The sequence below is a fragment of the Lycium barbarum genome, chromosome 7, assembly GCF_019175385.1.
Source record: "Lycium barbarum isolate Lr01 chromosome 7, ASM1917538v2, whole genome shotgun sequence".
In the NCBI taxonomy this organism is placed as follows: domain Eukaryota; kingdom Viridiplantae; phylum Streptophyta; class Magnoliopsida; order Solanales; family Solanaceae; genus Lycium; species Lycium barbarum.
This window is the reverse complement of record NC_083343.1, coordinates 112,171,136-112,193,207: the sequence shown is the minus strand read 5'-3', so window position 1 is coordinate 112,193,207 and position 22,072 is coordinate 112,171,136. Positions and strand designations below refer to the sequence as shown.

At 36.6% G+C, this 22,072-nt stretch overlaps 1 protein-coding gene across 3 annotated transcripts; it reads left to right on the top strand.

The window, feature by feature from the left end:
- Nucleotides 1–11,400: 11,400 nt before the first annotated feature.
- On the top strand, nt 11,401–22,009 carry LOC132603827 (uncharacterized). Of its 3 annotated transcripts, none has more exons than XM_060317107.1 (6): nt 11,401–11,785; nt 14,554–14,853; nt 17,557–17,697; nt 19,383–19,711; nt 20,167–20,680; nt 21,071–22,009. In XM_060317107.1, the coding sequence occupies exons 1-6, from the start codon at nt 11,647–11,649 to the stop codon at nt 21,532–21,534; spliced, it is 1,887 nt and encodes a 628-aa protein (XP_060173090.1). In that variant the 5' UTR covers nt 11,401–11,646; the 3' UTR covers nt 21,535–22,009. The 3 variants fall into 3 exon arrangements, with proteins under 3 accessions (XP_060173090.1, XP_060173088.1, XP_060173091.1); XM_060317105.1 differs by having other exon boundaries at nt 11,404–11,785; nt 20,161–20,680; XM_060317108.1 differs by having other exon boundaries at nt 11,405–11,785; nt 20,161–20,680; nt 21,083–22,009.
- The last annotated feature ends 63 nt before the right edge of the window (nt 22,010–22,072 follow it).

The following is a 22,072-nucleotide window of genomic DNA, read 5'->3' as shown; positions in this document are numbered from 1 at the left end:
TAAGGGAAGTGTTGGGAGTCTCGACAGGTAGTCGTGGTCGGCATCGAGGGGACTGGTGGTGGAATGGAGAAGTGCAAGGGAAGGTGGAAGCAAAGAAGATGGCGTATGCGAAACTGATAGAAAGCAAGGATGAGGTGGAGATGTGGACGAATAGGGAACTTTATAAGATAGCGAGGAAGGAGGCGAAGTCGGCGGTTTCGACGGCAAAAACGGCAGCTTTTGAACGCCTCTATGCTGAACTAGAAGAGAAAGGTGGGGATAGGAAATTGTTCAGGCTAGCCAGGGTGCGGGAGAGAAGGGCGCGCGATGTGGATCAAGTGAAGTGCATTTAAGATGAGCATGGAAAAGTATTGGTAGAGGAGACTCTCATTAAACAGAGATGGCAGTCATATTTTCACAAACTCTTGAATGAAGAAGGGGAGAGAGACATCGTGTTGGGAGATTTGGAGCATACAGGGAGGCGTCACGATTTTGGGTATTGCAGGAGTATTAAGGTCGAGGAGGTTAAGGGTGTTGTCCGTAGGATGCGCAGGGGAAGAGCGACCGGACCTGACGAGATCCCTGGGGAATTTTGGAAGAGCGCGAGCTCGGCAGGTTTGGAGTGGCTGACTAGGTTGTTTAATGTCATCTTTAAGACGGCAACGATGCCCGAAGAATGGAGGTCGAGCGTAATGATCCCTCTATACAAAAACAAGGGGGATGTCCAGAGTTGCGAAAACTATAGAGGTATCAAGCTACTAAGCCATACTATGAAAGTGTGGGAAAGAGTGGTGGAGATGAGGGTGAGGAGAGGCGTGTCTATTTCAGAGAACCAGTTCGGATTTATGCCGGGACGCTCAACTACAGAAGCCATTCATCTTGTGAGGAGACTGGTGGAGCAGTATAGGGAGAGGAAGAGGGACTTACATATGGTATTCATCGACCTAGAAAAGGCTTACGATAAAGTTCCAAGAGAAATCCTATGGAGATGTTTGGAGGCTAAAGGTGTACCTGTAGCATACATTAGGGTGATCAAGGACATGTATGAGGAAGCCAAAACTAGAGTAAGGACAGTAGGAGGGGACTCAGAGCACTTTCCAGTTGTGATGGGGTTGCATCAAGGATCAGCTCTTAGTCCGTTTTTATTTGCCTTGGTGATGGATAGATTGACGCGACAAATTCAAGGTGAGGTGCCATGGTGTATGCTTTTCGCGGACGACATAGTCCTGATCGATGAGACTCGTAGCGGAGTTAACGCTAAGCTGGAGGATTGGAGACATACCTTGGAGTCTAAAGGATTTAAGCTGAGTAGGACCAAGACAGAGTACTTAGAGTGTAAGTTCAGTGAGACACCTCAGGAGGTTGGCGTGGAAGTTAGGCTTGGTGCTCAGGCCATCCAAAAGAAAAGTAGTTTCAAGTACCTTGGGTCTATCATGCAAGGCAGCGGGGAGATTGACGATGATGTCACACATCGTATTGGGGTAGGGTGGATGAAATGGAGGCTAGCTTCAGAAGTGCTATGTGACAAGAAAGTGCCACCACAACTGAAGGGCAAGTTCTACGGAGTGGTGGTTAGACCGGCTATGTTGTATGGGGCGGAGTGTTGGCCAGTTAAGATCTCTCACGTTCAAAAGATGAAAGTTGCCGAGATGAGAATGTTGAGATGGATGTGTGGGCACACTAGGAGCGACAGGATTAGAAATGAGGCTATTCGGGATAAGGTGGGAGTGGCCTCGGTGGAAGACAAGATACAGGAAATGCGACTGAGATGGTTTGGGCATGTGAAGAGGAGAGACATAGATGCCCCAGTGCGGAGGTGTGAGAGGCTAGCCATGGATGGTTTCAGAAGAGGTAGGGGTAGGCCAAAGAAATATTGGGGAGAGGTGATTAGACAGGACATGACGCAGTTACAGCTTACCGAGGACATGACCTTAGATAGGAAGGTGTGGAGGACCCACATTAGGGTAGAAGGCTAGTATATAAGTCTCGTTATCTTTCCTCATTAGTAGGCGCATTAGCGCATTATAATTTCTTGTGCTTTGATTTATGTTATTATTTGCTACTTTCTGTACTTTGATTACTCTATTTTATCTGTGCCGCTTTCGTGATTTGCATTTCCATATCGCTTTGAATTCCTTGATTATCCTGTTTTACTGTGTCGCTTGCATTATTTCATTGCAATATCGTTTTAAATCTTTTAACCTTATCTGACCCCCCCTTTTTATGCTTCTATTGAGCCGAGAGTCTCTCGGAAACAGCCATCCTACCTTGGTAGGAGTAAGGTCTGCGTACATTATACCCTCCCCAGACCCCAAGATGTGGGATTTCACTGGGTTGTTGTTGTTGTTGTTGTATGTCCCTTCTAAAGTAATTTCGCTTCTACCCCGATCGGCTGGAAATATTTACCCGACATACCCCTCGGCCAAACCCCTTCTTTCGTGATACCATTGCAGTATATTTATATTTTACGATGGTATCATGGAGGACTAAGAGCCCGTTTGGATTGGCTTATAAGTTGCTGAAAATAGCTTATAAGCTGTTTTCAGCTTTTTTGAGTGTTTGGCTGGCCAGCTTATAAGCCATTTTGTGCTTAAAATAAGCCAAAAAAAAGGGGGCTCGTTTGGCTTAGTTTATCTAAAGCAGTTTATAAGCTGTTTTCAGCTTATCAGCTGTTTTTTTAAGCCCATCCAAACAGGCTCTAAGAGAAGGACTGAAACAGTCCTCCGTGATACCATCTCAGTATATTTATATATCATGATGGTACCATGGTCCTGAAGAGTGTCTCATTGAAGGACTGAAGCAATCCTTCATGATACCATCACGGTATATGTATATAAGACGATGGTATCATAAAGGTTTTTTTTTCGAGAAAAGTGTGTCTTTTTGAATAAATGAACATGATCATTCATAATACCATCTCATCATATTTATATACCAGGATGGTATCATGGAGGACTAAGAGAAGGACTGAAGCATCTTCCATGATACCATCTCAGTATATTTATATACCATGATGGTATCATGGAGGACTAAGAAAAGGACCGAAGCATCTTCCATGATACCGTCTCAGTATATTTATATACCATGTTGGAATCATAACTGGGCGGCATCTCGGGTAAATATTTTTTATTTTTTTGGGGGGGTATGAAAGTAATCGGGGATGGGCCTGTAATTATTTTGGTTTGAGGGGGCATATGTGATCTTCCCCTTTAATTTTTGCCCTTCAAATAGGCTGGTTTTAATTTTTTGTCGTTCAACGTCGAACTTATGCCTAGCAGAGCATAAGTTTTTTAAGGGTGTGGAGCATAACTTGTGGATATTCTGATGCGAAAATATCAACACATGCCCCACGATTTTTTTTAAAATTATTATGAGCTGCAAAATAAAATTAAGACCAGCATAAAATAGGGTCAAAAGTGCAATTGATCCCATTATAATGACTTGTCAAAGTTTCATTAAAAAATTGTAGTGGGCAAGAAGCTAATTAACGGAACTCAGAGTTAAACATTATACCGTGTAACGACTGAAAATTAAAGGAGGGAGTTGACAGAAATTTGTAAAGGTTAGTTGTATCAGTTGGTGCAAAACTAAGAATAAGATTGCCTCCAAATAATTGAATAAACTGTCACCGTGTCATGAACCAAAATTGGAGAAGACGTGCGAGGGTTATTCTATCGGGAAAAAAAACGGTGAGAAATGCACATTTGCTTGAAATAATTTTCAAATAACTGTTTTGTGCCTTAGTTGGCTCCCAAAATGTGGTCATATTATGACATGAGATGGACAATCAATACACATCTAGTCGGTTATGGACGTATGTCAAGTTAAAATACAGTATATTAAGGGATGATAAATGAGCGATTTGAAACAAATTTGAATGGGTCAGACTGAATCAATAAATTGGTCTGACTCAACCCTCAAAATTTACTTGCCTAAGATGTGTTTTAGTCAAAATGTTGGGCCCGCATTTTATCATCTGAGAAAGTCCACATAAAAGTACAAGCCCATTTCTGCGGACCCACGGAGCTGAAGCCCATATGCCGGCCCAAAAACTTACTTGGGTAAGGAGTGTGTATTTGTGGTGTGGTGTGTTGAATATATGTGGGCAATTTCCACGACTGTCCTTATTCAGGGGTGGTCTTTAATTTTTGTCCCTCAAATTATTGGTCTTTAATGTTTGTCCTTCGCCTAAAAATCCATAGGTTTTGGATTCGAACCCCTCTCAGTCAAAAAATTAAAAAAAAAAAATCACAAGACAAATTGTGAATTTCTCAAGGCAAAATTTGCCTGCAAAACTCTACCTCAATGTAGATTTTGCTAACTTATAACACAGAGTTTGCCTTAAGGTAGCAAACTCTACCCTATAAGGCAGAGTTTGCCTTCAAGCATAAGGCAAACTCTACCTTAACGTAGAGTTTGAATCCAAAACTCTGACTTGCGATTGTTTTTTTTTTAATGTTTGACTGAGCAGTGATCAGAACACAGAACCCATGAGTTTTTAGGCGAAGGGCAAAAATTAAAGACCAACAATTTGAGGGGCAAAAATAAAAGACCAGTGCAAGGGAAATCCGCCGAAAAAAATGAATATATGTTGACTGAATTCTGACATGTCAAATTATATTTTAGGTAAAATGAGTTCTTTCAAATCTCAGTTAAGAGTTTTAGGGCCTCCTGAAACATTTACTCGTTGAAAGTTCACTATATGTTGCACTTGTCTCCTTAAATTTTGAGGATTTGATTAATATAAGAGTCATACACACATGGATATGCTAGTTTTTTTAAGGGAAAATGGTCAAAAATAATTCTCTACTTCGTGAAAAGGCTGAAAATATTTTCCGTTATGAATTTGGATAAAGATACCACTCCCGTCATTGAAGTTTTCAAATATACCCCTCTCCTAACGGAGATCCCCAAATTCTCTCAAAATAACTCGATTTCATTTTTAAACCCGATCCATTATTTAACCCGACCCAACTAAGTAACCCATACAATCCCCTTATTCTCTCAATTCTCTCAAATGTTTTCGACTTCTCTTCAATGTTGCTAAAGTGTGAACCTCACTTTTCTATCCAAAATCTTATCTAAGAGTATAAACGGTCTCCAAAGTGCTAGCTAATAATTACTGAGTACAAATTCTTCCAAAGATTTTTTTACTCCTTATACGTTACTCTCGAACTTTCCTCTTATGTGCAAGTTCCTCGGAAAACTTAAAGTGCAAGTTCCTCGGAGAACTTAGTGTCAGCCAAGTTCCTGATGAATTGATTTTGTTCACTTTTGCTCTCTATTATCCATCATCATGTTCAATTTCATTCGCATTGTACAATTGATTTTAATTTTAGCAGTGGAAATTAAGTAACTATGATATGCATGTTTGATATTAATGAATGGATTTCTATAGCTTTCTATTTTAGGTCTTGGGATAAGATGTGATGGTGACATGTCACAGGTTTTTCTAAGAAAAGGCTGTATAAATGACATTAGCGTGAAGCCGCGAACCTCACTTTTCTATCCAAAATCTTATTTCAGAGTAACATAAATGTGAAGCTCACTTTTCTCTCTCTCTAATGTTGCTGGAGAGAAGTAGAAAATGTTTGGGAGAATTGGGGGAATAAGGGGATTATATGGGTTATTATTTAGTTGGATCGGGTTAAATAATGGATCAGATTTTTAAAAATGAAGAGAATTGGGGGAATAAGGGGATTGTCTGGGTTATTAGTTAATTGGATCGGGTTAAATAATGGATCGGGTTTAAAAAATGAAATAGGGTTATTTTGGGGGAATTTGGGGATTTCCGTTAAGAGAGGAATATATTTGAAAAGTTTAATGACCGGAGTATTTTTGACCCACATTCGTAATGGAGGATATTTTTAGCCCTTTTCTCAAAATAAAGGGGTATTTTAACTCTTTTTACTTTTTTTTAATAAGACTCGTCAGTATCCAAATAAGTCAAATTTAAAAATATCTTTGCACTCCTTGCGTTTAACAACTTTTATTTTTTTCCTTTTTAAATTCAAGCTTAATAATCGTTCAAGATGTTATCCTACCAGAGCAAGTGAAGTTTATTGCTAGTCATTCCAAATAGATGAAAATTTGGTTAACTAGTCTAGATTCAATCCAACTTTCTAATCATTTCATGACAAATTAATAAGGTGCCAGAAATTTTAATCATTAGTATAATAATTACTATCAGTACTATCCTTATGTTGCAAGTAAAGGAAAAAACTTTAAGTAAAGATTAAAAAATCTTTCCTTTCTTAAAATTCTTATATCCTATAAAAAAATATTGCTCAACTGATTATCATTTCTGTTAAAAAAAGGTGAAAGGGGTATCGTTTCACAAACACTTCCTCGTCTCAAATTATCTGTTATGATTTTCTTTTATACGCTCCTTAAAAAATATTAATTAGGAAGGATTTTAATTATTTTATTCTCTCTGTTTCTAAATAAATGGTATTTCAGGCCTTTCATTTTGTTTAAAATAAGTGGTTCTTTAGGATTTCAAAAAGAAATTGATCTTATTCTTTTAAAATTACCCTTATATACATATCAAGAACCTTTAAGTAGCTTTTATTTTTGTAGGCATTTAATTAGGGGTAAGTTAGACAAAAAACACTCCTAATTTTTTAAGAGTGAGGACTTTCTTGAGTGTGCATAAGCTTAAAAAAACAATTATTATGAAACCGAGGGAGTACCCTTCATTGGTATTTGAATAATCATAATATTACCCCATAATTGAGGTATTTGTAGTATTCAAGAACAATTGCTACTAAGGATAAAATGAGAGAAAATACAACCATATTTACTTGTCCATATTTAACTCGACACACCTTTTAAGAAGTAATAAATAAAATGATAATTTTATTATATCACCCTTAATTATTATATGCCATCTAAGTCATTGAGAAATGAATTGAAAATAATTAGTACTTAATAATAAGGGTAAAGGTATAACATGATAAATTATCTCTTAATTTTTTAAACTGGACAAGTAAAAATGGATGAAAAAAGTAATTAATTTGTCTTAAACTTCTAAAACGTCAAATAATTTAAGATAAGTATTTTCCAGTAATCACACGTCTAATTTAAGAAGGATGTTATATCCTGAGTATCAAGACAAAAATACAAGCGGGTGGTAGCCACCAACAAAAGTCCAGCTAATTTTCAAATAGTAGATAATGCCACGTGGACATATTGTATACAACGTGTCAAGTGGATTATGGTAATGATAACCACACCCGAATATCCCACCGACGGCAATAACCTCAGTTCAACTTTCCCCATTTCCCCGAAAGTTATAAATACATCTCATTCTAACCCACTTCAATTTTTTCTTGCCCTTCCCCTTTTTCTCTTCAGCCGCAACATGTTAACCAACCATAATCCATAAAATTCTCTCATTGACCCCTCAAATCAGCTCAATTCAGCTTTAATTTAGCTTAATTTAATTTGGGGGAGAATGCTTAGCTTGAGTTTATGTGAGTGTTTTGTGGTTGGATAAGTTATTCATGTATAAAATTAGTGCGATGTTTAGTTTGTAATTTAAAAACACGCATAATAATCAGTTATGAGGAATTTATATATTATTTTATGCATGATAGAAGGTGGAATAACTATACATAAATAAACTAAATCCTGCATGACTAGTCTGTCATACCCCATTTTAACCGGGTTAAATCAGGAGTACAACATATTGGTGATTCCTATTTATTTTGTTTTAAGGAGTCGCCACCTAATTAATTTAACGGTGAATTAGGACACCTAGAGGTTAACTAAGGCAAAGTTAAAACTAAACGTCAATTAATAGTCTGCTTAACCAGTATGATTCTAGGTAAGGGCTCTATATTATCCTAAAGGGAAGGGGTTAGGCATCCTTTAGAATCCGTTAACTTACGGTTATCCGGCAAAACTTAGGTTAATTAATTCAGATTAAATATAATGCTTAACTCTTAAGAAAAATAGGTTATAAATATTATTGAGGTTTTAAAGGAAAAACATAATTATGCTATTTAAACTGACTTGAAGAAATGCATAGTAATCCACTTAAAAATAAAAATTTATAAATGTTGTTAATAATAATTTTTATTATAAAAGTGAGACTGGCAAAATATAATGATTTGTATATAAATAGAAGCTTTTAAGAGAAAACCTAGCCAATATGACATTATATCAGTATAATAGCGTAAGAAATCTAGACTTGTTTTAAAAAAATAGAATGCAGAGATGATGAATTTCTCTCTTTTTTACTGATTTATTTAATTATACTCGGCTAAAAATAGACGTGGTTGATTCAAACTTGAAGAGTTATTTATAATATGTTTGAATTTATGTTTGCATATTAATGATGTTTTGAAATTAAGATAATAAAAACATAACTCCTTTAATTCAAAAAATATGAATTTTATACTATCAACTATTCTAGAAGTAAATATTATGGATACTATAAATGACGTTAATATAAAAAGAAGAAAATGGAATTTATGGAATTGATTGTTAGTCTCTCTTAAACTAACTATCCATTACTAAAACTGAATCTACTAATTCATTAGGATTCATCTAAGTTAATAAAATAAGATAAGGTTAGTCGTACAAAGCAAATAAAAAATACACAACAATAAAGTAAGGAAGAGAGAGAAGGAAAAAGATGAAATGGATCTGGCCCATTTTAAGGCCCAATTGCTGGAACTGTGCACATGATTGGGCTTAGGCCCAGTTTGGACTGCTGCGATCCATAGCTGCTATTGGGCTTGGGCCAGAATTTTTTAGCTTCTTATTTTGACTGCGGACAGGGGCTGATTTGGAGATGACTCGAGAAGATTTCGTTAGGCTTTAGCCCAACAACGAATGCAGGAGAAGAACGAGTCTCTCGGACTCGTACGCGATGATCATGCATAAAATGAAAGGAAAAGAAAATTAGTATCTAATCGATAAACAGAACTACGCATGTATAATATAAATAAAAAAACAGACCAGTAGATTGTATGTATATTTGAGTATATCTCGTGTATACGCATATATATCCCATAAACAAAACCGCACATGGTGTGCACGTATACATTATCGGGCCTTGATATTATTTATTCAAATCAGTGATACTTCACCAAAGTATAGCAGTCTGTTCCTTCTAAGAAGACAGCAAAGTTATAATAGCAACTATCACATCTAGTGTAGCATATGTTTATTTTTTAAGCAGAAGGGCAACAACTATGTCGAGGTGCAGTATTTGTTCTCCCAAATGTAACAGTTTCTCAAAAGTGGTAGTAGCACATGCCTAGACAGTGAAACAGTTTGGCCAAAATGCTACGGCTAATGGCAAAAGTGAAGCAACAATTCTGTTTTCACAATGCAATAATACAGGTCTCAAAACATCATAGCAAATTGGTTCAGGCCTAAATGTGCTTAGTCTGGCTTTTCATCAGCAGCAAGATAGCAACAAATAGCAACAATAAAACTGGCCTTAGCAAGGACCCAAACTGCAACAACAAACAGGTGATATCAAGTGAACACTTTAAGTGCCATATTGATCATTTTTTGGATCAAAGACACTGCAACTCTATCAAGCAGCTCCACAAACAAAAATGCCACAGTATAGCAGCAGTTTCAAACCCTTCTTCGGGTGCAGCGAAGTGGGGTGAAGGTTTCGATATCTACCTCGAACACTACAGAAATTCGAACTTGCGTATGCTCGGATTCAAACGAACATCCACAGCAAAAAAAAGAACAGAATTTAATTTTGTGACGACATCGAAAAATTAAAAGCCGATATTTTGAAGAGGAACTGGAACAATTAAAGACTTGTGTTTCGAAATGACTATCAAGAAGTATTAAGGTATTTCTTAGGGGGTTTCTGAATCGAAAAACCTCAGTTTCCTTGGGGAATTTTTGAATCGAAAACCTCTCGGTTCTTGGGGGGTTTTCACCAATCCAAAATCTTCCTTTTCAACGACTGGCAAACGATTATTTATAGGGGATTGTTAGGGTTTTCGTGTGAAGAAGAGAGAGAGGAGCGTGGGGACAGAGGAGTGGAGGTGACAGAGGAAACGTGGGGGGAACAGAAGCGTGGGGGGACAAGACGGAGTGGGGTGGCAGTGGCGTGGAGGGAACGATGAGGGAGTGGGGGTAACGTGGGGGAGCAGAGGGAAGAAGGAGAGAGACAAGAGCGGCGGTTGAAAAAATGGAAGGAAACCCTAAGGGTTTCCTTTTTGTTTTGAACGAATTGGGCCGTCGGGTCGGGTTGGTGGTGTGGGCTGGACCGGGTTTAATGGGTAATGGGCTGGTTCGAAAATGTTGGTTAATTATTTGGGCTGAGGTGAATTAAATTGGGCTGGTAAATTAAAATGATGCCAGGTGAATTAAAATGTGGACTGGTTTTGTGCATTGGTCCGAAAATAGTATGAGTTGATTGGGCTACTACATTTAAATAAAAGATCTATTTAAATAACTTGTGTTAAAATATTACTTAATATAAAATATGCAATTATTAGTGCTCAGATAAAAATGGCGTTGTAATAGCCATGCAATAGTATTTCGAAAATCCACAGTAAATAAACAGTATTATCTAATTATGCAAAGATAAATGCGATGCGTGTGCGTAAGCTGGTAAAATACCGAAATGATAAAAATTGTGAATTATAGTAATAATAATAATAATAATAGTAATAATAATAATAATAATAATAATAATAATAATAATGGTAATAATAATAATAATAATAATAATAATAATAATAATAACAATAATGATAATAATGGCTAGTAACTGTAATAGAATAATGAAACGCCGGTATTGATAAGAGGCTAGTAATTATAGTAAAATATAATATATATATTTTTTAATTTTCCAAAAATATTAGAAGCGTAAATAGGTATTTCAGAGAAGAGGCGGGACAAAATTGGGTGTCAACATAGTCCCTTCATAAAATAATTACATATATTCACTCATAACTAATTTGTGTATTTGCATAAATTTAAGCAGCTACCAAACGATCCCTTAGTATCAACATACCCGATGAAATTTCACAAAGTGGGATCTGAGAGGGTAGAATGTACGCAGACCTCACATCTGCCTTGGAAGTAGAGAATTTATTTCTGATGGACCCTAGACATAAGGACAAACAAATCAAAACAGTATGAAAAAGGAAATAACGAAAACACATAAGTCATAGTAAAACCGTTTGAAAAAAAATGCAACAACTACAACAAATAAGATAATAGGTATAAAAAATAACAAATAGTAACAGAAATCAAAGCACAAGCAACTGCAACAGCGACACTATGACTACCGGTATGACCCCTTAGTATCAAATTTCGAATAATGGATAATGCCACGTGCACACTATTTTAACAACGTGTCAACAGTGGATTAGGGTGATGACAACCACACCCGAATATCCCACCGACGGCAATAACCTCAACTCCACTTTCCCCATTTTCCCGAAAAGTATAAATACCTCTCATTCTTAACCCCCCAAATTTTTCCTTGCCCTAATAAACTCCCCCTTTTTCTCTTCAGCCGCAACATGTTAAACCCACCTAAAATCCACTCAAATCAGCTCAATTTAGCTCTAATATATCTTCTTTTCAGCTGAAATTTGTTTAATTTCAACTTCTTCTTTTTTCCAGGGAAAATGATTAGGTTGAGTTTATGTGAGGGTTTTGTTTGGTGGGTAAATGGATAGTTTGCAAGGTTCTGTTGTGGTTGAGCTTATGGGATCCGAAAGTTTTGGCGGTGTTGGTGCTGCGCCTAAATTGGAGAGGTCGTTCGATGCGCCTTCTATTGATAGGATTACTGGTTCTGTTAGACGAAAAGGTATACTTTCACTTTTTTTTTTTTTTTTTTTTTTTTTTTTTTTTTACATTTTTGTCCGGATTTCACTTATATACTCCTTTTGTCACAATTTAAGTGTCTTAATTTGACCGTGACACTTAGTGTATGACACAAAAAGGAAACTTTTGAATCTTGTAGTTTTAAATTAAAGATGTCTATAGTCCTTTAAATCACGTGGTACTAAATTTGACATGTTGAATGTTGGAATTGGAACGCTTACTAAATATAGAAGGAGACACTCTTTTGGAAACAGATCAGAAAGGAAAGTAAGACAGATGATAGAGGGGAGTACCTGTCACTATAAGAGATTTTTACACTATTTGTTTGGTACTGCGGTTTTACCTTGTAATAGATCAGCTCCCATCTTTTCATAGGTTTTAATTTCTTAAATGACCTGACAGTGTAAATAGGGGTCGTTTGGTAGCTGGTTAGAGTTATGCAGGTAATAGTAATGCACTGATTAGTTATGAAGGGATCTATGTATTATGTTATGCAGGGTTTAGTTATTCATGTATTAGTTATTCCACCTTCTATCCTGCATAAAATAATACATAGATGCCCTCATACAATAACTTACCTCCTAACTAGCTACCAAACGTGATATTACTTATGCGGGATTTAATTAAAACTTGCATAGCTAATGCCATGTTTGGTAGCTTTTTAGTTGCTTTGTGTAAAATTAAGCATACCAACTACCAAGTACGGTGTTTGGTTATCATTTTACAATCCTACATAAATAAAAGGGAAAAGGGTCAAATATACCCCTCTACTTTGTTTTATTAGCCAACTTTATCCTCCGTTAGTGATAGTGAATAAAAATACCCCTGCCGTTAGTGATACAAAAATACCCCTACCGTTTACAAAGTTTATACCTATACCCTTAATTGGATGGAAAATCCCAAATCCCACAAAATTACCCTTTCAATTAAAATTACACAACCCGCCTCTTTTTAACCCGACCTGCAACCCTGAGACTTCCATCTCCTCTCCCTCAGGGTTGCTTGCTCCACAACCATCACTGCCGGCGAGCTCGTCACACCTGAGCTCCGGCGAGCTCCAGCCTCCATCACATCATAATGGAAGCAGCAGGTTAAATCTCCAGCCACCATTGGTAATGATTTTAGAATGAAGTTACTCACGATCAGAAGGTTAAAATGTTGGAATTGCTGAGAGAGTTGGGTGGAAAATGCAGAAACGAGATGAAGATCTGGTTAACAATTTCTGTGAGTTGAAAAGGGTGTTTTAAAAGTATGGATGCATAATGACAAGAACACGTTCGGGAAGAAATTAGATCAACATGACAACAACAATGGTAACACTAACAACAACTTTAATGTGCTTTGAATTATTAGTAGAAATGACACTTATAACAACAGCATCGATTCAGAATTTCGTTATCATCATAATCAAGAAAGCAACCGTGACAACAAAAAGGATATTCAAGGCATAATCCATAATTTTCACACAAGTGATAGTGTTGTTGCTAAGGTCTTATTCTAATTAGATGGGGAAAGGGGAAGCAGCACTGATGTGATGGAGGCTGGAGCTCGCCGGAGCTCCGGTGTGACGAGCTCGCCGGCAGTGACGATTGTGGAGCAAGAAACCCTGAGGGAGAGGAGATGGAAGTGTCAGGGTTGCGGGTCGGGTAATTTTAATTGAAATCGGGTAATTTTATGGGATTTGGGGTTTTCCATCCAATTAAGGGTATAGGTATAAACTTTGTGAATGGCAGGAGTATTTTTGTTCGCTGTCACTAACGACAGGGGTATTTTTGTTCACTATCACTAAGGGAGGATAAAATTGGCTAATAAAACAAAGTAGAGGGGTATATTTGACCCTTTTCCCTAAATAAAATAGTTAAGTCAATTTATGTATTATTTTACTATGGGACTATTCTGGGTGTGTTGTTGTTGTTGCATAACTCTAACCTGCAAAATAAACAAACCCGTAGTGTTTAAAAGTTTTACTCTTTTGGGTTGAATATGACTATTTTTTTCTCCTTACCAATAGAAACTGAGAATTTTATCTTTTCATTTTGTGATAAAAGTTAGCTTTGTTCGTCATGTACAGTCTAGGAAGGTTTAGTGTAGTATAAGATTTTTTGGGTAGGTAGATATTATGAATTGCTAATAATTTGCATAGTCTTGACTAACCGAGACAGCTAAAAAGTGTAGCCTCAAGCTAAGATGTTGACGTTTGTTGAGATGATTTTGACAGTTGTCTTTATGGGAAAACAATTTGGTGTCTGCTCATTATATTGATCTTTCATGATCTGAATGATATTACTAACTGTTAATAGCTGGATACTGTTAGCTATCTCAAAAAATCTATGTACTGCCAAGAAGAAACTTATAAATTAACATAGTGTACATGGCTGTGGAAGTTACTAAGCTGTGGAAGTTACTAACTGGTCAATTATGTAGTTCATCACATGAAAGTTGAAATTACTTGCAGAAATGGTATTTTCTAGTAAAAAGATGTCATATGTGGCCTTATAACTCTGTTACTCAAAGAAAATTGTGGCCTTAGAACTGTTCCCGTAGTTTCTAATTCTCGGAAACCATTGAGAGCAGGAAGCACAAATGCATGTATCTGTCTTTCTTTTTTTTCGGTATTTCTTTTGACACTAAAGCAGGTAAATGTCCAAACCTGGAAACCTGTTAAGTTATACTGCTAGTGTTGCATCTTATTTAACTCGCTATTTTCCCAATATGGTTATGTGAGATGTGATGTGTGCTGTAAAACCTCAGAGCTAGCTTTATGGAGTAAGATGCCCCAGAATGAATTTGCTGGTCATCAATCCAGACATCATGTTGAGGATGCTTCAGAAGACCTCAGTCTCGGGAAGACAAATACTATTCTTCCACTGACTCTTGGGTTAGAGGCTACACAGTCACATCGGAATTTTGGGAAAGTGGGGAGAAATAGTACTTCTAGTTCTAAGAGATCAAGGATAATGCAGATGGATGTTTCTGTAAATAAAATCGGTGAAGATGGAAAAGGCATTTCTACTGAGCTTTCAGCAAATCCTACAAATTGCAAAAATGGAGGTAATAACATTATGTATGCATGTTCTTCAACATAGTTTTAGTTATGATATGCATTCTCAGATGACACTGGAAGTGCCTATAAGTCATGTATCTAGTTTTGATTTTCAAATATGTCTCCTTGTTGATACTATTTTTTTGGGTCAAAATCTACTCCGTTATAGTACTTACCTGAAACGCCTGTGGGTCAAAAGCTTGCAACAGAAATCATGTGGCCAGTGTATGGTGCGCACCTATTTGGATAGAACTATCATTGCTCGCCTTTTGATTTTCCGTTTTTCCTTCAGTAATGCTTTGTCAGGATTCACAGTGACATGGAATAAGTTTAGCTCATGGTTTAAATAGTTGTTTTTGAACATCACAACGGTCCTATGATGCCTTGTGTTAGTTATGCTCGAAAACTTTTAAAGAAAGTAACATACGGTATTAGTTTGAGAAAATAAGATTCCAAAAGTTTCTTTTTCAGGAAGTGACTTCTTTCTGATTAATTTGGTATTAGTCTGACAAAAAGGCCATTGGATGCTGCCCCTATGCCATTACCTCATTTCCATTATAGGCTCTCCAAAACATTGCTCTTATGAAAATCGTACACTTTTTTGTATGTGCATCCAATATCTTCAAAAGCTGAAAAGCATTGGTGGCTACCTACCCCTACATGATTCAGAGTATAGAAAAAAGCGAACTCCTGACTTCTTTTTTGCACCCAGCTATAACTAGCTTTTTTGTCCTAGTTGTCTCAAAAATAAAATGGGTTGCAAACTTGCAAATTTATTGTAAGATATGATCGTAGTGTTGCAAACACAACGATATGGCGTATTGGTCAGTGAAATTGGAATAAATTTGGACAGACCTGGGTTCAAAACCTATCAAGGCAAAAAGGGTTAGGTGATTTCTTTCCATATGTCTAAGCCTAATCGGATGGAGGTTCCCAATACCAGTGGTGCTGCTATATAGCAGGTAGATGGCTTGTCCAAGGCCAAAAAAATGCCAGTAAGCTGGGATCTTAATCACAAAGCATAATTAAGACTTGTTTTGCAATTAATGTTCGATCCCGAAGAGAAGGAAAATATCTTCAGAAGTGGGTTTTTATGATCTGATAAAGTACCAGTACAGCTAAATATTCATGCTATTTTATATTTACTTTAAGAATGAGCTCAACTTTAACAACACTGATAAATAAAAAGTATAATAGTTAGATATATAAGAAATAAGGAAAGCAAGACTACATATCCTTTTCCCTTTCTTTTTTCATGTAGAAGCTTCAACAGAGATTAATATCACTCGCATCTAAAATTTAAAATTGTAGACAAAGGCACAAAGCTCATAATTAGTAATCAGGAGCTTGCACCTGCTCAATTGCTGAAATTATCCCAAAGTTACATGCCCTTCATTCTCCTAAGCCTTGAAGAGCTGTATTTTGAAGTCGGTACAGGTTGGATCATCTCAACGGACTGTAACACCAATAAAATCCTGTGTGGATAGAATCTAGAATTACGATGCACCAGGAAAGACTTTCCAAATATATTATCAAATGGGAAAAATCATACATGGAAACCTGTAAAGGTTGAATGAGGAATCATCCCTGCAATCTAATTTTCATTGCTTTTTTCTTTGGGAGCAGCTTCAATTGCAGATAGCGAATGTGCAAATGCGTTAGAGTTGCTATATATGCTGCTACCAATTTAGACTATGTTGAAGTTAAATTGTTATCTTCTATGACATTCAAGCTAAATTGCTTTTTATCTGTGGTTGTGTTGCCTACTGACTCGCTTTTGACCTTTCTAGGAAGCGCATTGCTGATCAATCGACTATGATATGTTGCTGATTGTATTTATCTGGTTTATAGGAATAAGGTGGAACCACCAGAGTAGAAACTGCATTACTTGTTTATAGAAGCTTAAATGTAATTGAAGTATGGCTTGTGTAAACGCTTCATGTGCTAAAAAAATATGATTCAGATGATTGTCTGATTTTGCTAAACCTTGTGCAAATGTCACAACCAACCCAATGAGTTTGGACAAAGTATAGTACCAATTAAGCAACTTCCCCTCTTCCTTTTATTGTATAAGATATACTAAAAGATAGATATTAAAAAAGTGATGGTATTAAATGATAAAGGTAGAGAGACAGGGCCATTATCCACCGAGTTGCAAACCGCGCACCAACCAATTTTTGGAGATTTCTTGGTTATCACAAAAAAAAAAAAAAAAAAAAAAAAAAGATCAACAAAGTATTTTGAAGGATATATGCCAACTCATTTTCTCTAATCTCATTGGGTGACCTCCTGTCTGTACTATATTGAAATTTCTCACCCATTGCAAGTTGATAGAATATACTCTCAAAATGTATTTACCACTTAGCACTTACAATGACAAATGAATGGAAGGGAGTTGCAATCTTCTACTACTACGATTAAGCTGATGAAGGGCCTGCTTTAATATTCTGTATAGCATCTAATGTGTACTTAGATTTGCATGCTATTAACCCTTGAAAGGGTGGGTTAATAGTTTTCTTTTCAGCTTTCATTTATTTTGTTCCTACTCTTTTATGTGTTAGAAATATGTTTGAACTATTTTATTTTTATAAGCATCTACGAATTATCTGTTTTGTGGTATGTTTCTTAATTGCATAGCTCTGTTTTTAAGTTTGTATTTCAATTATTTTGGTGACATGATTTGTTTGTGTAATCTGTTCTTATTTTGTCAGAGAGGACTCAAATGCTTAAGCAAAGGCAGCATTCTAGTGGCAAGCGAAGTGATAAAAGAAATGGCAAAGTTACCAAAAGTAATTTCTCTTTAAAGAGCTTAGTTGGCTTCGGTTCAGCTGCTGGAGGAAGAAACTTTCTTGGTATGTATTGTTCCATCTCTTCCAAACACTTGTAAAAAACAAAGTCAATGTTCCTGTTTAGTCTTTTAGTACTAGATGCACGACCAAAGAACTTGATTTTTCCTTTTTAGGTATTTTAAACCTGAATCATTCCAGTACTTAACTATGAAAAATAAAATCAAACTTTATCACTTTCACGTGGCTCCCGCCTTTCCTTTTCCAAGGTCTTATGCTAGTGTCACTTGATGGTACACTTTTCTTTCCCTTTAGGATGCTTAACAATTGAAATACACTGTTAACTGCAGTTGTTAAATTTACTTCCAAAAAAAAAAAACTGCAGTTGTTAAATTTCTTCCCACATCATCTCCATTCTTCTCGACTTTGTGTTTTCAGACATGGTAAATTGTATAGTGACCATGCGTTTTTGTTGCTGAGAGCTTGTGTATGAGTAGCACAATTTATCTCAAATCAGTGCGCTCAATTCTTTTCCATCATCTGCAAATCCTTCAATTCAAATGCTAGAGTTTCCTCCACGAAATTTCACTTTCCAGTTTCCAACCAGGTGAATAGTTTTTTCATTGGTCTACCGATTTTTCATGAGGTTCTCACCGTACTATAGACCGAGTCAGGATATGGTTGGTTCACTTTGTCATTCTTCATGATTAAGTACCATACATTTGATGCAAATTTACTTAATAATCTTTCTCAACTAAATCTCATGAAATACGTTTTGCAGATATATGTGTTTACCATGTTTTTCTTAAGGAAATATATAGAGCTAAGCACAATTGGTATGATCAATGCATGCAAATCACCATGTCAATGAAGACTAAAAATTACTACCTTATCCAAAAAAAATGAAGGCTAAAGTTACTTATAACTTTGATTTGAATCAACTCTTAATTTAGCATAGTCATTTCTGTGACGAAATAACTCAGCCAAAACCTGCAAGAAGTCTCAAGTCACTCCAATTTGTTTGTACCAGATGCAATTTTATAGAAGATATTGTGACTCCCTAGCCAACTGAAAAGTTGCACTTTCACACTAGCACATGGTGTGATGCTTGTTTTATGCAGCTTTTGGACTCAGAATTATCTGGGTAAGACATAGAAATATATAGAGCTAAGCACAATTGGTATGATCAGTGCATGCAAATCACCATGTCAATGAAGACTAAAAATTACTACCTTATCCAAAAAAAATGAAGGCTAAAGTTACTTATAACTTTGATTTGAATCAACTGTTAATTTAGCGTAGTCATTTCTGTGACGAAATAACTCAGCCAAAGCCTGCAAGAAGTCTCAAGTCACTGCAATTTGTTTGTACCAGATGCAATTTTATAGAAGATAATGTGGCTCCCTAGCCAACTGAAAAGTTGCACTTTCACACTAGCACATAGTGTGATACTTGTTTTATGCAGCTTTTGGACTCAGAATTATCTGGGCAAGACATAGCAATCCATCTAAACATGTCCATACAATTGACCTGCATTCTGTAAAGTATGTCCATACTAGCTTTTGCTGTACCCTGACATTTATTTCTTAATTTCTCCATATAGTCATAAAGTATATTGTCACTAGCTTTTGCTTTACCCTGGAAACTTAACCGCTTGATCGATAAATTCTTGGTTATTCTTTGTCTTAAGCATTTACCAATGTGTTATACCATAAATGTTCTGAGAAAATAACAAGGGATATCTGATTCAGGAATGTATGGCTTGAAATCTGATGGCATGGATGTCACAAAAGATGTAGATGATCTGCCCTTGAGGGAACTACTTGATGGCAGTTATAAGTGCGCACCTGTTCCCAAAGATAAGAGAAACAAAGCTTCAAAATCAAATGACAGTCTCATGCAGTTGGTTAGAGATGCTAACTCCATGCTTCGACTTCAGAAGTCTGTACGGACGCAGAATTGTTCTAATGTTGAAAGCAAGCTCTCTTGCGCCGATTTTTATACCAGCTCTTCTTCAGCAAGTCGAAATGATGGTGACAAGGTAGAGAACAGGATTGATAAGCCGTCTTCTTCTGATCAGGTGAGTTTTAATGGTTATTTGTTACTGAAACTGAATCTTGACAGCCCACTTGGTCAAGCAAGTCTGCTTTGTATCCTATTACTCCCTTCGTTGTAAAAGGAATTGTTGATTTTGAACTTTGAAGTACAAGGTCAAACCATCTAATTTAGGTATGCATTTGGACATCAGTTACTTTTTAAGTAAAATCTACATATTAGAAAATTTGCAAATACTATAAATTACAAAAAATTGCAACTAAAAGCACCAAAATAATATTTGAGAAAATTGTAGCCAAACAAAAACTGACTCCTCGAATACCAATGCCAAATAAAATGGGACACTGTTTTTCTTGATCAAAAAAAGAAGATAAAGAAGGGACACTGTTTTTAGGTTCACAAGGTAAAACAAGATAATGTCAGTATCTGAAAAAACTCATAACCTACGTTATTTTTTTCTTTTTATTCTCAAAGGTACAGGAATCCAGTGGCAAGGTTCAAGCAGTTGCGACAATGTGTCATTCTCCATCATATACACCAAAGTATGTGTTGGAGCGCCTTGCGCTCACTCCATCCAAGGATTTGGATTCTTTACTTATGGACACAGTCAAGCCTGCTACTTCAAGAAATAGTGGCGATCTTCGTCTAAGCAGGCCATCATCTCAGCGAAATGGTTTGCCTCCTTTTCCTTGGTCGCACACATGCTCTGGTCATCCTAAAATTGTTCCTGATTCAGCTAAATTATCTACAAGTAAGATGGTTTGCCAAGGCAGATGGGTAAGAGTGGAAAACACTTCGACTCCAGTGAAAGGTTCTACTGGTTTCCTTGAGGAATTGCAATCACTCACTGACAATCACAAACTAGTTCCAACAGGAGTTAAAGTGTCTAGGCCTTCAAAAAATGAAAATGCTTCATCAAACCGTGATAGCTTTACTGTATGTGAAAGGATTTCATCATCAATTGCAGCCAGCAGCACTTCTGAAGTTCCACCAGGTAAATTTCTCGGGGGCTTGAGTACATGAGTTGATGCATCTTTTGAATGAATTAAATGGTTTTGTTTATCTGCCACTATAGTGGACAGGTCATATGATCAATCTGTATTCTTGCTTTTCTGTGAGTTCCTATGGAATATAATCAATTTACATACTTTAAGTTGCTCTATGATAGCTAGTTTCTTTAGGTTGCCGAGCATCATGTTAGAAGAGTATTAGACTTGACAATATCATACTTTATGATATCAAGAAATGATACAATACATGCATTGGCACACAGTCTCCATTTAGTTCCTAAGAATGTGTTAGATCTTGACAAAACTATATTTCATGTGTGTTGTGCTAGACGTTTTTATGCCTACAAAGCTCATATTATATCTGATGGTAGCAGCTGAATCTCCAGGTATATTGGTTGCTGCTGAGACGCTTTGCGAGATTGCTACATATTCGTTGAAGCAGAAGACTGAAGCAACGACCAAATTGCTGAAGAAACCTTCTCAGAAGGGCATGAGAGCATGTAAATTGACTGAGAAATCTGGAAATCAATTCATAGCACCAAAACCAGTTGTGGGATCAAATAATCTGGTTGAAGTTGCGGATGGGATAATTCCATCGAAGAAGCTTCGCCTTTCAGTCAACTTTAGAAAACCTGATAGGAAAGGACCGATACCTTGTTCAGCTGAATCAATAAGATCAACTCCTGTCAAATCATTTAGGGACTCGGAAGGTTTCAATACCAGCTTTGTAAATAAACCATGTATAATGTCCCCATATACAAGGGTGATGGATAAGGCTTGTAGTAGTACTGACCAGAAGCTGAGGAAGGTACCCAATGGAGTGGACCCAAGAAGATGACAGGATGTTGGACTGAGCCTCATTATGTAGTGGATCAGACAAGAACCCTTAGTGTTGCATTTGTCTAATCCTTCTAACTGCTGTTAAACATGCAAAATATGGTAGGATTTGTACAGCCTGTCACATGGAAGAAATGAACGTTGTAATCTTATGCCTGGTTGGTTTAGGGTTTTAGAAGGGGAATCATTGTGCTTGTACCATTACTTGTATTATGGATGCCAGATTCATAAAGATGCTTTTGGCTTTGCCTCAGTGTACATCATTGATGAGGCAATAGTAGAAGAGCTCTCTCTCTTTAGCCTCTGGTATTCCGGACATACCTCACGTGTGTGTAAGTGTATTCATTATGTAATATCTATGCTCAGGACATTTTCATACTCATATTGTGCTTCTTGTAGATTCTTATAGCTCATCTTATTTTATCTCTGATTTTGTATTTTGATAATAGTTGGTACTGGCAATGGTTTGTCCCAGAGATTTGACTCTTTGCTTGTGGATAATATATATGCTTAGATGATGATTACATTTTGCTTAAAAC

Bases quoted from the DNA above. Each gene is read 5' to 3' on its own strand.
- LOC132603827 (XM_060317105.1), top strand. From the start codon at position 11,647: ATGGATAGTTTGCAAGGTTCTGTTGTGGTTGAGCTTATGGGATCCGAA. The intron at 19,712-20,160 runs GTGAGTTTTAAT...TTATTCTCAAAG, and splicing joins AGCCGTCTTCTTCTGATCAG to GTACAGGAATCCAGTGGCAA. The intron at 20,681-21,070 runs GTAAATTTCTCG...TGATGGTAGCAG, and splicing joins CACTTCTGAAGTTCCACCAG to CTGAATCTCCAGGTATATTG.